The sequence below is a fragment of the Mobula birostris genome, chromosome 18 (genome assembly GCF_030028105.1).
Source record: "Mobula birostris isolate sMobBir1 chromosome 18, sMobBir1.hap1, whole genome shotgun sequence".
NCBI lineage: Eukaryota > Metazoa > Chordata > Chondrichthyes > Myliobatiformes > Myliobatidae > Mobula > Mobula birostris.
In genome coordinates this window covers 70,132,200-70,145,241 of record NC_092387.1, presented here as the reverse complement: position 1 = coordinate 70,145,241, position 13,042 = coordinate 70,132,200, and the positions used below count along the sequence as shown (strand labels likewise).

Below are 13,042 nucleotides of genomic sequence, written 5' to 3'. Positions count from 1 at the left end.
CAGCTCCCTTTCCTGTGGTGGTAAGTTTTGGTATAACACGGCTATAGTAAGCTGATGTTAAGAATAAGTCCAACGGACAATCGAAAAATTAAACCTTAACATCTGAAAGGTCCTGAAACATGAGAAGAGGTTTAGCTGAGTATTGAAAAGTTAGTTTCCTTGAATTTCTCACAGTTGCTTCTGACAGAGGTGCTGTTTGGCCCATTGATGTATCCCCGTTTGCTTAGCTGTAACCAAATCTCTCTGGTGTACCCATGAACTCCACAGCTTTCGTTACATCACCAAATGTGTAGTTTTTAACATATCAGACCCAAACTGAGAACTGAGTACGCAGAAATCAAGAAACCTCTGATCAAAATTTGCAGCTGGCGTTATGCAACTATGAAAAATAACTTGCTGTGGGCCGAGCTGTTGCAATCAGGAAGCTGGTACACGAGTCTCAGGACTCACACAACCAGGTTTAGGAACAATTATTACCCTTCAACCATCAGGCTCCTGAACTAGTGTGGATAACTTCCCTCACCTCAACACTGAACTGATTCCACAACCTACAGACTCACTTTCAAGAACTCTACAACTCAAATTGTCAGCATCATTTATTTATTATTATTATTTTGTATTTGCACAGTTGATCTTTTGCACATTGGTTGTCCAGCTTTCTTTCTGTGCAGTTTTTCATCGATTCCATTGTAATTCTTTGTACTTACTGTGAATGCCTCAAGAAAATATATCTCAGGTAGTATCTAGTGACATACATGTACTTTGATAATAAAATTACTTCAAACTTTGAACCCAATACGGACAGACAACACTCACACACAGAAAAATGAAGTTACATGAAACAGCACAATTCTACAAGTTGGATGCATTTCATACTGAAATATTTATTACAGAATTGCAGGTCAGATTATACTTTGATAATAAAAATTGAGTGCACTGTTCAGATAAAGTGAAATGATTGAAGGCACTATGACTTTAAAATAAACATGGGAAATTATTCCCAGTTAACTTCTGGAAACAGAAACTACCACTCCATTCACACACTCCTACATCGCAACATAACACTGTTTAAAGCCTCAGCCTCCCTTCCCTTGCTCTGCTTTCTGTGACAGTGCTAAGTGACCACGTCTGCACTGTTGGAGTGTGAACTCCCCCACCCCCTGCATCTCCGGGGAGGACAACCAGTCTGTTCAGATTTTAGTTCTTCACCGAGTTTCCCCACGATTGAGTTGAGAGCAGGAAGAAGGGGTAATCATCCAGGAAGGGAATTCCCCTCCACCTCTGATCATTTCAGGTACTGCACACAAAACAGTCCATTTTGTTCATCTTATAGCTAGCCGCAAACTAACATCGTATTAACAAATGAATCTTATTCACAACAGCTTCAAAGTAATCTAATTACATATTTGGAACCCTATTTGGAGTGTGTGGGCTTCTGTGAGGCTGGGTAATTACATTTGTCTGCAGTTATTGGTGAATGAGATGGGAAATGTTCGAGCTCTTTCCACCATTTTACTGTGCAGACAATGGTGCTTGTGTAACAGTCCCTTGCTGTGCCAAAGGCTTACTTCTCTCTGCCGACATGTGTTCAAGGCGTTCGCTGTAGAATCCATTAAAATCTAGCCTGCAAAGGACAAACACAAAGATTAAACCATCTTCAATGATTTAATTAAAAATATAAATGGTCACAATCCAGATGATTTTCTCAAAATGTGAGGCACAAAGGGCCCATCACCACAATACTCCAGGTGCTGCCTCACCACTTAGAACAGAGAATTTATTCAGAGAATTTTATGGGTCTGGGTCTTTAGAAGAATGAGAGGGGGATCTCATAGAAACCTATCGAATACTGAAAGGCTTCGATAGAGTGGATGTGGAGAGGTTATCCCCTATGGTGGGGCGAGTCTAGGATTGGACAGCACAGCCTCAGAATAGATGGATATCCATTTAGAATGGAGATGAGGAGGAATTTCTTTAGTCAGGGGCTGGTAAATCTGTGGAATTCATCACTACAGACGGCTGTGGAGGCAAAGTCATTGAGTTTGTTTAAAGTTGCTTGGTTTGGCACCCCAGCTGACATTTCCTCTGACTGCAGTCCCCAATTCATTTCAGTGATGGCCCAGAACCTTGACATTAGGCTACATGACACCATGGCCTATCACCCATAGTCCAATGGCCTATGCGAGCGGTTTCGCTGCTCCTTAAAGGCTGCTCTGAGGGCTTCCCTGACTGATGAGTGTTGGCATGATAGTCTCCCATGGGTCCTGCTGGGACTCAGAACTGCTCCAAAAGAGGACCTACAGTTGTCTGTGACTGAGTTAGTACACGGACAGCCGTTACAAGCACCAGGTGATTTAATTCCTGTAGCCACGACCGCTTAATCAGCCTCTCAACAGGGTTCCACCTTCCTCAGTAAATTCAATTCCTTTTCACCTATTCCTACAGCACTCTTGGGTTCCTGTTGACCCACATTCCACCTCGTTTGTTTTCATCCGCTATGATGCACACCGACATCCCCTTAGGGCCCCTTACATGCTTTTTTTCTCCCCATGCTTTGAAATGGGGAGAAAAGACTTTCATCATGGATAGGAAGGGTAAACCTGAATGTATGAGCCAACCAAGATGTGGAGTAACCCACTGTCATGCCCCTGACATCACAACATGACCATGAGCATGTCAACACAACTCTGGACGAGCCAGAGGCACCTGCTATTCGTCCACCCATGGAACACAAGACCCGAACTGGGCAGCTTGTCCGAGCTCCAGACAGGCTTATGCCAGTAGTGAATTCTGAGAAACCTGTGCAGGATAACATAATAGGGAGAAATGTACATAATTCATACGACTGATATTGGGTTTCACTTCAAGAAGCTTGTCTAATGTGATGACATTATTACATGAAGACTTTTAGCGCGTTTTCGTTAGGTTTTGGAGTTCACTAAACATAAAACACCTCACTTTGTTTTATTTGCAAAAACCTACAGTTTAAACATCCATAGAACTGATTGCTTTGCTAGTTTCTAAAACAAATCCTGAAGTGGCCTGCCACTGTAAACTGGAAGCCTGTGATCATTACCCTTGGTGAGCTCTTGGTGTCGTTGGTCGAATCAAAGGTGGTGATGAATAAGCATACAGGAGGGAGACTGAAAATCTGGCTGAGTGGTGCCACAACAAGGAGGAACTAATTACTGACCAGGAAGAGGAAACCAGAGGTCCATGAGGCAGTTCTCACCAGGGGATCAGAGGTGGAGAGGGTTAGAAACTTTAAATCCCTCAGTGTTATCATTTCAGAGGATAGGTCCTGGGTCCAGAACAAAAATGCGATTACGGAGAAAACACAGTAGTGCCTCTACTTTCGTAAAAGTTTGTAAAGATTTAGTATGCCATCTAAAACTCTGATGAACTTCTATAGATGTGTGGTGGATATTGACAGTTCCATCTAGGCCTGATTTGGAAACACCAATATCTTTGAACAGAAATGCCTACAAAAAGTAATGGACATGGCCCAGTCCATCACGGGTAAAGCCCTCCCCACCACTGAGCACAACTACATGGAGGATTGTTGCAGGAAAACAGCATCTATCATCAGGGAACCCTCATCACCCAGGTCATGCTCTCTTCTCGCTGCTGTGGTACCAGAGCCTCAGGATCCACACCACCAGGTTCAGGAGCAGTCACTACCCCTCAACTATCAGGGTCTTGAACCAAAGGGGATAGCTTCACTTGGCCCATCACGGAACTGTTCCCTCAATCTACATCACTCTTCATCTCATGTTCTCAATATTTATTATTTATTACTATTATTATTTTTCTTTAGTATTTGCAGTTTATTATTATTTACACACTGGTTGTTTGCCTGTCCTTTTGGTTACAGTCATTCATTGATTTAACTGTGTTTCTAGTGTTTATTGTGAATGCCCATAAGAAAATGAATCTCAGGGTTGTATATGGTGACACATGCAGTTTGAACTTTAAACTTGTTCATCCTGTTTACATTTTGTATTTATTTTCAATAAATTTTGTAAGAACAGATATTTTTCCCACATCTCAAAGCTTGATTGATTTCCGTAAGGGCGAATTTCCGGTACCAGAAAGGTTGTCATGTAGCACATTTTGCAGATCACCAACAGTTAAGCGAGGAGGAGGACAAACGTGGGCCCTTATTGAAAACTTGAATTCAAGTGTAAAGACATATTAGTGCAATTGCTAGAACTACACAGGGTCCTGGAGAGGACCTGGAAGGGGAGTCACTCTCAGTCATCACGAGCACAGCCTCCTCCTGTTAGAAACATCCCATTGGAAAGTAAGATTCTATTTCCAGTACATGAATAACCTGTACAAGTCTGTTTGTCAAGAAAGGAAGTGCCACAAAGTTCACCAAGTGAATTTATGGGATGCAGTTTATGGTCCAGAGGGATTACGCTGCTGGGTCAGTATTCTTTCGAAGAATAAGCTGCCATCAATTTGAAGTATTCAAGTTCCTTAGAGGGTTGGAGATACACGAATACTATTTCCCCTGGCTGGGGCATATTAAAAACAGGATCACCATCTCAAGATGAGGGGTCATCTGTTTTAAACAGAGAGGAGGAGAAAATTGTTCACCCACAGGGTAGTCAATCTTTGAAATTCTTGACACAAAAGTCTGTGGAGACTGTCATCGAGTACACTCAGGATAAATCAACTGATTATTGGAAGTTAAAGGAAACAAAAGCTATTAGGACTGATGCAGAGTTAGTGACAGTGTTACTAGGACACTGGGCCAATTCAACCTCCAATCTCCAATCTTCCAATCTCCAATCTGTATAACATCTCCACAACCAGTACAGGACAATTCAACATCTGAACTGCATATCATCTCCACAAGAAGCATTGGAGCAGTAGAGTGGATGTGGAGAGGATGTTTCCTATCGTGACCAGAGGGCATGGCCTCAGCATTGAGGATGACCTTTCCAACAGAGATGAAGAGGACAAACAACAGCAAACAACAGGAATTCTGCAGATGCTGGAAATTCAAGCAACACACATCAAAGTTGCTGGTGAACGCAGCAGGCCAGGCAGCATCTCTAGGAAGAGGTACAGTCCACGTTTCAGGCCGAGACCCTTCAGTGTGTTGCCAAAGATGAAGAGGAATTTCTTTAGCCAGAGGGTAGTGAATCTGCGGAATTCATTGTCACAGATGTCTGAGGCCAAGACATTGGGTACATTTAAATTTTTGGTTCTTGATTAGTCAGGGCATCAACAGTTATTGGGAGAAGGCAGGAGAATAGGATTGAGAGGGATAATAAATCAGCCATGATGGAATGGCAGAGTTGATTCAATGGCTGAATGGGCAAATCTGGTCCTATATGTTATGGCCTAATACCCTGCTGGCTTTTAGTAACATTGACAGTGGGATAAATATTCATCCCGGGATCAGAGGTTAATTCCCTCTAACAAAATACAGGATCTTTTACAATCACCTGAAACAGGGCTGTAGTCTCATGCTTCCTCTGGAAAACAGCCTTCATTACAGAGACACAGAAAACTACAGCACAATACAGGCCCTTTAGCACACAAAGCTGTGCCAAACATGTACTTACTTTAGAAATTACCTAGGGTTACCCATAGCCTTCTATTTTTCTGAGCTCCATGTATCTGTCCAGGAGTCTCTTAAAAGACCCTATCGTATCCATCTCCACCACTGCCGCTGGCAGCCCGTTCCACGCACTCAACACTCTCTGCATAAAAAACTTACCCCTGACATCTCTGTACCTACATCCACGCAACTTAAAACTGTGCCCTCTCGTGCTAGCCACTTCAGCCCTGGGGAAAAGCCTCTGACTGTCCACAAGATCTAGGCCTCTCATCATCTTATACACCTCTATCAGGTCCCCTCTCATCCTCCATCGCTCCAAGGAGAAAAGGCCAAGTTCACTCAACCTATTCTCATAAGGCATGCTTCCCAATCCAGGCAACACCCTTGTAAATCTCCTTTGCATCTCAGCATAGATTTCTCTGTTTCAGTCTCTGGAGTGCTGCTCACCCTTCTGAGTGAGACAGGAACATTATCAGTGCCAAGAACACGTGGAAAGAAATGATGGTCACACCTTGCACAGGAAGGACCAACAGCTAGTAGTGGAGGTCTGAGTTTAGCCATTAAAGTTAGATCATAAGACATAGCAGCAGAATTTTAAAATATTTATGCCATGTGAAAAAGGATCCAGTGCTTTCCTGGCGTATATGACAAACAAACTTTTCTCAGGCTTTCCGCTGGGTATGGTATCGATTGTAACTAACGTTTTGATGACAACCTCTGCCATTTTCATCAGGGATGATGCTTGGGCATGTCTAATCCGGTGGTATTTATACCCTCATGGTCTGTCCCTCTTGATTGTTTAGTCCTCATTCGTATGTTTTTCCACCGTGCCTCCCTTCTGGCAGAAATATGCTGCTCTGCATTCACAGGGAGTCCTGTGTACACCAGCTGTCCTGAGCCCCAGGAGGTGTATGCGTCCGGGTTACCCGGAGAAACCGGTGCTAGCAAAACACTGCATTTACAATGGCCATAACGACGGACTTCGACAGCACAAAACTACTGTGCCGTGCCAATGGCTTTTGGAACCACCTGTAAAGGAAGCCATTGAAATAAAACTAGAGGAAAAGAATTTTAAGGTCTCACTCCAAGTAAAAACTGGAGTTTGGTTGTAAACAAGGTGGGACGGGGAAACCTGACTGGATGAGGAGGGAGTTAGATATGGCCCTTGTGGCTAAAGGGATCAGGGGGTATGGAGGGAAGGCTGGTACAGGGTTCTGAGTTGGATGATCAGCCATGATCATACTGAATGGCGGTGCAGGCTCCGCCTAATCAGGAGGGACAAGTGATGATATAAATACCACCAGATTAGATGTGCCCAGGCACCATCCCTGATGAAGATGGCTGACTATGTCATCGAAACATTGGTTAAAATTAATACCTGTACCCACTGGAAGCCCGAGAAGAGTTTATCCATTTCTGCCATGTGGTTACAATGTACAACTTTCTTCCACAAACATAACTGAAGCATAAATCCTCTCTTACTTTCTGATAGAGATAAATGAGGAATGTGTGGTAAAGTGGGAGAGTGATCATTGCAGAGTTACAGAACCTACCAGGGAGAATATGGTGCGATTCAGTAACTATGATCTTCACAATAACTCTTTGATAGATACCTCATTAGCAAGTCATATACATAATTAAAGACCAAATGGCCCTCTATCACACAAGTTACAGACCAGTCTTTCATCTCTCCAGTCTTTCTCTGCAGAATAATTAAATCAATTCTGATTCAGCATCAGCAGAAATGATAGGTGAGGGGGAAGTAATGAGGAGGGGGTAAGAAATGACAAGGTGAGGGGGAGGGAATGGAAGAGGCGAGGGGTGGGAACGGGGGGTGAGGGGATGAAGTGAGACTAAATGAGGTGGAAGGTGGGGTACAGGTGAGATCAGCGGAGGAGGAAGGCGAGTGAGTGGGGGAGAGGGAATAGGTAAGACCAGGTGAGGGGGCCGGTGTCTGGGTGGGGAGGGGGTGAAGTGTGAAGCTGGGAGGTGATAGGCGAGGAGCAAGGTGAGTGTAGGAGGGCGAAATATGTGAGACAGGGTCAGGAAAAAGTGAGTGAGTGGGGGAGGGGTACATGAACGGGGGGAGGGGAAAGGTTTGTGGGTGGGGGAAGGTGGGGGGGATAGGTGAGACCAGGTGTGGGGGAAAGGATGGGGGTAGGGGAGGGGATGAAGTGAGAAGCTGGGAGGGGATAGGAGGAAAAGGTAAAGGGTAGTAGGACGGATCTTTTAATGATGTTTGAAGTGTGCCGGTGTCTTACCTATAGATAATGTTAATCATGCTGTGCTCGCAGTCATTTGTACTTGAAATGCTTAACCTATCCAGAAGATCAAGCAGGTTGGAAGAGAAGTTGTTGTCAAACGTATTTATGGTTCCCTCAAATCCAGATGTTGAATGCAATGTGTCGGCATGTTCTGCTGCAAACTGAAAACAGCTAAGGATTAGAAACAACTCGGGTACCAACGTTCACTGAACTAACAAGAATGACAGGAGACTGCAGATGCTGGAATCTGGAGCAACACACAAAGTGCTGGAGGACCTCCGTGGCTCAGGTAGGGAAAGGGACAGTCAAGATTTCGGCTTGAGAGCCTCTGTCCGGACTGGCAGGTCGAGGAGAGATAGGTAGGGAAGCGGCGAATCCAGGAGAGGTGGAGTCAGATGGATGGAAGGAGAGGTGTGTGGGAATAATGACAGAGGCTGGGAGACAGGTAATTGTTTTCAATGTGAGAGTGAAGGAGATGAGCCATAATCACAGCCAGTGGGATGACTTACAGAGCAATAGAGGCATGGTTCAGTTAAAACAGAAAGCAACAAATACTGGACTGAAAGTGTTATATTTGAATGCACGCAGCATAAGAAATAAAATGGACGATCTTGAAATTCAGCTACAGATTGGCAAGTGTGACGTTGTGGCCATCTCTGAAACTTGGCTAAAGGATGGCTGCCGTTGGGAGCTGAACGTCCAAGGATATACGGTGTATCGGAAAGATAGGTTAGTTGGCAGAGGAGTTGGTGCGGCACAGTGTATAATAATTAATTTTAAATCATTAAAAAGGGATGACATAGGATTGGAAGGTGTAAGTCTCTTTGGGTTGAGTTAAGAAATGACAAGGGTAAAAGTACCCTAATGGCAGTTGTATACAGATCTCCAAACAGCAGCTGGGATGTGGATTATAAATTACAGCAGGAGCTAGAAAAGGCATGTCAGAAGGGCAATGTTATAATAGTTGGGATCCTTTCCTTTTTGTTTTTCTTTACTAACCCTTTAGTTAAGATTCATAAAGAATAATTCCTTTAGTCGTATACAGTGTACTGTTACTTCATGGCACTAATTTGTAACAGAGCAGAAAATTACACAGCCCCCACACAAACCAGGGTTTGGGGTGGGACAGCCATCTCGGTCTCACGGGTGTGACAGGACCGGAGAGTGTTTTCCCAAGACTTATGCGGCCAAGGAAACTGGGGGTTTCACAAGTATGTGAAACATACCAGAATTGATTGTGGTTTAGTGCCAAGCATAAAACACAGGAAAATACAGTAACAGACAACTCAATAGCACCCAGCAACATGAGTACTGATGCCCAGTACAAATACAGCGTCAAGCACCCCCCCACCCCCCAGACAGAAAACTGTGGATTTCTTTACACCCTAACCCTGCTCTTCAAGAAATACATACTGTAACACTCCCATTTCCACATCAGCCATCCAGTTATATTACCAACCTATAAAATTACTGACCACTTTCTGTGGCTCTCTACTGTTGTAAAGAAGGCTGCAATTACATATTTACAAAGAACCACTTCTTTGCAGAGGAATATATTCAAACTCCAGAGGGGATAATTTACATTGTTGGTCCCAAGGACAAAGGGGCAGCGCTCCTTTGAAACCACTGCAAAATGTCATTAGATCTCAGCTGGGTACTGTGCATTCAATACAAAGTATTTATTAACAGAACAGTTTTTGGGACACAAACATTGCAAGAATACAAGGGATTAGTCACCTTCTTGGTGAGTCTTTTCTTTTCATTCTCCTCCAACCGTTCTAATTGTGTGGGCGGACCCTTCATCGTACCATGTTCCAGCGTCAGTCGCATCATCTCGCTGTCGATCTTTATGCTTTGAGTGAATCTCTGAGAACACAACAAGGACATCATAAGTTTAACATATAATACTTCCAATTAAACAAATAAAAATAAGAATTATGTAATGAAGGTGGAAATGACAGCTAGTCATACATGATCAACCCTGTTTCACTTCAAGGATCAAACTGTACACAAATAAATCCTCCACCACATACTTGGGATAGGCCAACGGTTGGAACTGGACAATCATTTAAAGAAAAAGACCCTTCTGGCCTAACGAGCCGTGCGTCCAGCAACCCACCTATTTAACCCTGGCCTAATCACAGGACAATTTACAATGACCAATTAACCTACTAACCAGTATGTCTTTGGACTCTGGGAGGAAACCCACATAGTTCACGGGAAGAATGTACAGACCCTTTACAGATAGCGCTGGAAATGAACTCCGACCCCTGTCCCCGAGCTCTAATAGCATTGAGCTAACTGCTATGTTACCATGACACCCTTTTAGTGAGGAATGTAAATGAAATGGGACCGTCCACCTCATAGAAAGTCATTCAGTGGCTCTGCTTTTAATCTAACTGTACCTCCAAATCAATGACGGCATCAAATACAAAATAAAATCAAGTGCTCTATTGTGCAGTCAGTAGAATTATGCAAGTGACTGAGCCCAAAGTCAGCCCACTGACTGAGTAATGCCTTGAATTAGATCCCTGGATATGGCAAACTTGAGCCACAGTGAGAAACTTATACTTAACTTTAATTTATTAATTACATGTTTGAACTTGCACTGGTGTGATGACTGTGGGTGTGCAGCTGGTGTTAACGGTTAAGAACTACCTGTATTTCTTGTATTTTTAAAGATATAAAGGAGACACACACTGCACTGTTTACAATCCAGAGTTTACATGACCTCCAAGTAACACGTTAATGGAGTGCTTTTGTAGCACAGTTCTTGTTATAATGTAGGAAATCTGAGTGTGGTGGATAATGGTGAAGTTGCTGCATTAGATCTAGGGATTATTGATCTCAGATCTCCAGTTTAAATCCCACCATGATAACTGCAAACAATAATGAAATCAATAAATCTGGAAAATAAATAATGATGAGCATAAGGGTCTGTCATTAAAAAAACACTTAAATTACTATTGTCCTTCAGGAAAGTAATCTGTCAAAATTTTGTAGGCTGTTCTGTGACTCTAGACATGGTGAATTAACTGCTCCCTGATGTGACTGAGCAAACCCTTGTAAGGGCAGTTAACTGTGAGCAAGCCATCATGGGGAGGGGGGCAGTTTAACGCGAGCAAGCCATCGCGGGGGTGGGGAGCAGTTTACTGCGAGCAAGCCATCGTGGTGGGGGGACAGTTAACCATGAGCAAGCCATTGTGTGGGTGGTTAAGGACTGACAATAAATGCCAGCCTAGCTTGTCACATATCACAGACATTGAACAGGCAAATATATACATATATGTGATATGGTTACTTTGCGCAGAGCCAGGTCCAACATGAAAGCAGAGGATCTAGTTGACTGACATTGGTAGGAGGGCAAATACTGGCCCAGGTACTGGGAAGAACTGTGCTGCTCTCCTCACCAGTGCCACACTGAGGCTTGCTCATGATGGCATCAGTGTCATGTTCCTTTTGTAGTCGAAGCATAGGAAATAGGAACAGAAGGCCATTCAGCTCTCTAAATCTACTGTCATTCAATATACACTAACCACGACTGACCATCAAACTCAGCTTTCTACCTTTGATCTCTTTAGGCTTACAGTATTTAATAATGTGGCTTCAATTACCTTCTGTGGTGGAGGTTCACTGAAGAAATTATACTCAAGTCAATCTTCGATAACATACCTCTCTTATTCTGAGGCCACAATGCCTGGTTCTAGACATCCCCACCATGGGTACACCCTCCACCATCACATCCACTCAGCCCTGTCCAGATCTTAAAGTTTCACTGAGGTCTCCTCTCATTCTTCTTTACCCTGGCAAATGTAAGACCCTTCTTTTTACATCAGTCCTGCCAGCCTAGGAATCAGTGTGGTGGACCTTTGCCACACTTCATGCAGAGCAAGGACACCCCTCCTCAACTGGAGAGGTGCTCTCACCGAAGCTTTGTACAATACAGTAAGACATCTATTCCCATACTTAATTCATTAAGGCCAACCATTACGCCATTAGCTTTAATGGTGCTTTCATTTCATCCGTTGTTCTAGTCTTGCACACAGCAAGATTAACTGTATTCTTGGATTTTCCTAAACTCCTGTCCACATGCTAAACCAAGGTTTTGTTTTATTTACTGTACTGACAATCAGTAATTGGACTTTGATTCACCCCTTACCCAGGTTTAGTGAAAATGAGAGAGGAAATCAGTAGTTTTAAATAAAGGCAACTGGCTCTTCAATGACCTTGCCAAAACACAATGGAACAAGGTTGGGCTCACCTGCATACAGTTGGTAAACATGACACACACTGACATGAGCTTCGAAAAGATCTTCAGCAACGCTGTATTGGTTAGCATGCAGTCCTTCATACAGTTGTCCAGGAAACTGGTATGGTAGTTCAAAACCTCATCAATGTTGGATGCCTAACAAAATACCAAAGTATTACTTAAATAATCAAATACATTCATGTTCCCCCAAATGACTTCTACATTGATTTTGGTTAAATGGCTATGTTATGATGCAGAAGATAGACTACTGGATTGTCAGGAGGAGTGGTTAAAGTCAGGCATAATTTAAATACACCATTTACTAGCTCAGGTTACAAGAAACTTCACCTGGAAAATCTAAACCAATCAACTTCAGAAGCTCCTACATGGTTTACGGAAATTATGTATTAGGTATGCAAAATTATGAGGGGTACAGATAGGATAAATGCAAGCAGGCTCTTTTTCATTGAGGTTGGGTGAGAGTAGAACTAAAGGTCATGGGTCAAGGGTGAAAGGGGAAATATTTAAGGGGAATCTGAGGAGGAACTTCTTCACTCAGAGGGTGGTGAGAATGTGGAATGAGTTGCCAGCAGAAGTGGTGAATGCAGGTTCAACTTTGGCATTTATAGGGCCATAGAGAAGTACAGTACAGAAACAGGTCATTCAGCCCATCTAGTCCATGCCGAAACCATTTAAACTGCCTTCTCCCATTGACCTGCACCAGGACCAGAGCCTCCATATCCCCACTATCCAGAATCAGAATGAGGTTTATTATCACCAGCATGTGATGTGAAATTTGTTAACTTAGCAGCAGCAATATATTATGCAATACATAACATAGAAGAAAAAAATATATTAAAAAAATTAAATAGGTAAATCAATTACAGTATACATATATTGAATAGATTAAAAATCGCGCAAAAAGCAGAAATAATATATTTAAAAAATGAGGTA

At 43.0% G+C, this 13,042-nt stretch overlaps 1 protein-coding gene across 2 annotated transcripts in view; it reads right to left on the bottom strand.

The window, feature by feature from the left end:
* Positions 1-590: 590 nt before the first annotated feature.
* Positions 591-13,042, bottom strand: part of tubgcp2 (tubulin gamma complex component 2) — a 60,606-nt gene continuing 48,154 nt past the window's right edge. For both annotated transcript variants that reach the window (XM_072282929.1, XM_072282930.1), the window contains 4 exons: positions 12,101-12,244; positions 9,577-9,705; positions 7,837-8,000; positions 591-1,624 (listed from right to left, as the gene is read on the bottom strand). In XM_072282929.1, the coding sequence (XP_072139030.1) occupies positions 1,513-1,624; positions 7,837-8,000; positions 9,577-9,705; positions 12,101-12,244 (549 nt within the window). In that variant the 3' untranslated portion in view covers positions 591-1,512. The remainder of the gene's footprint in view (positions 1,625-7,836; positions 8,001-9,576; positions 9,706-12,100; positions 12,245-13,042) is intronic.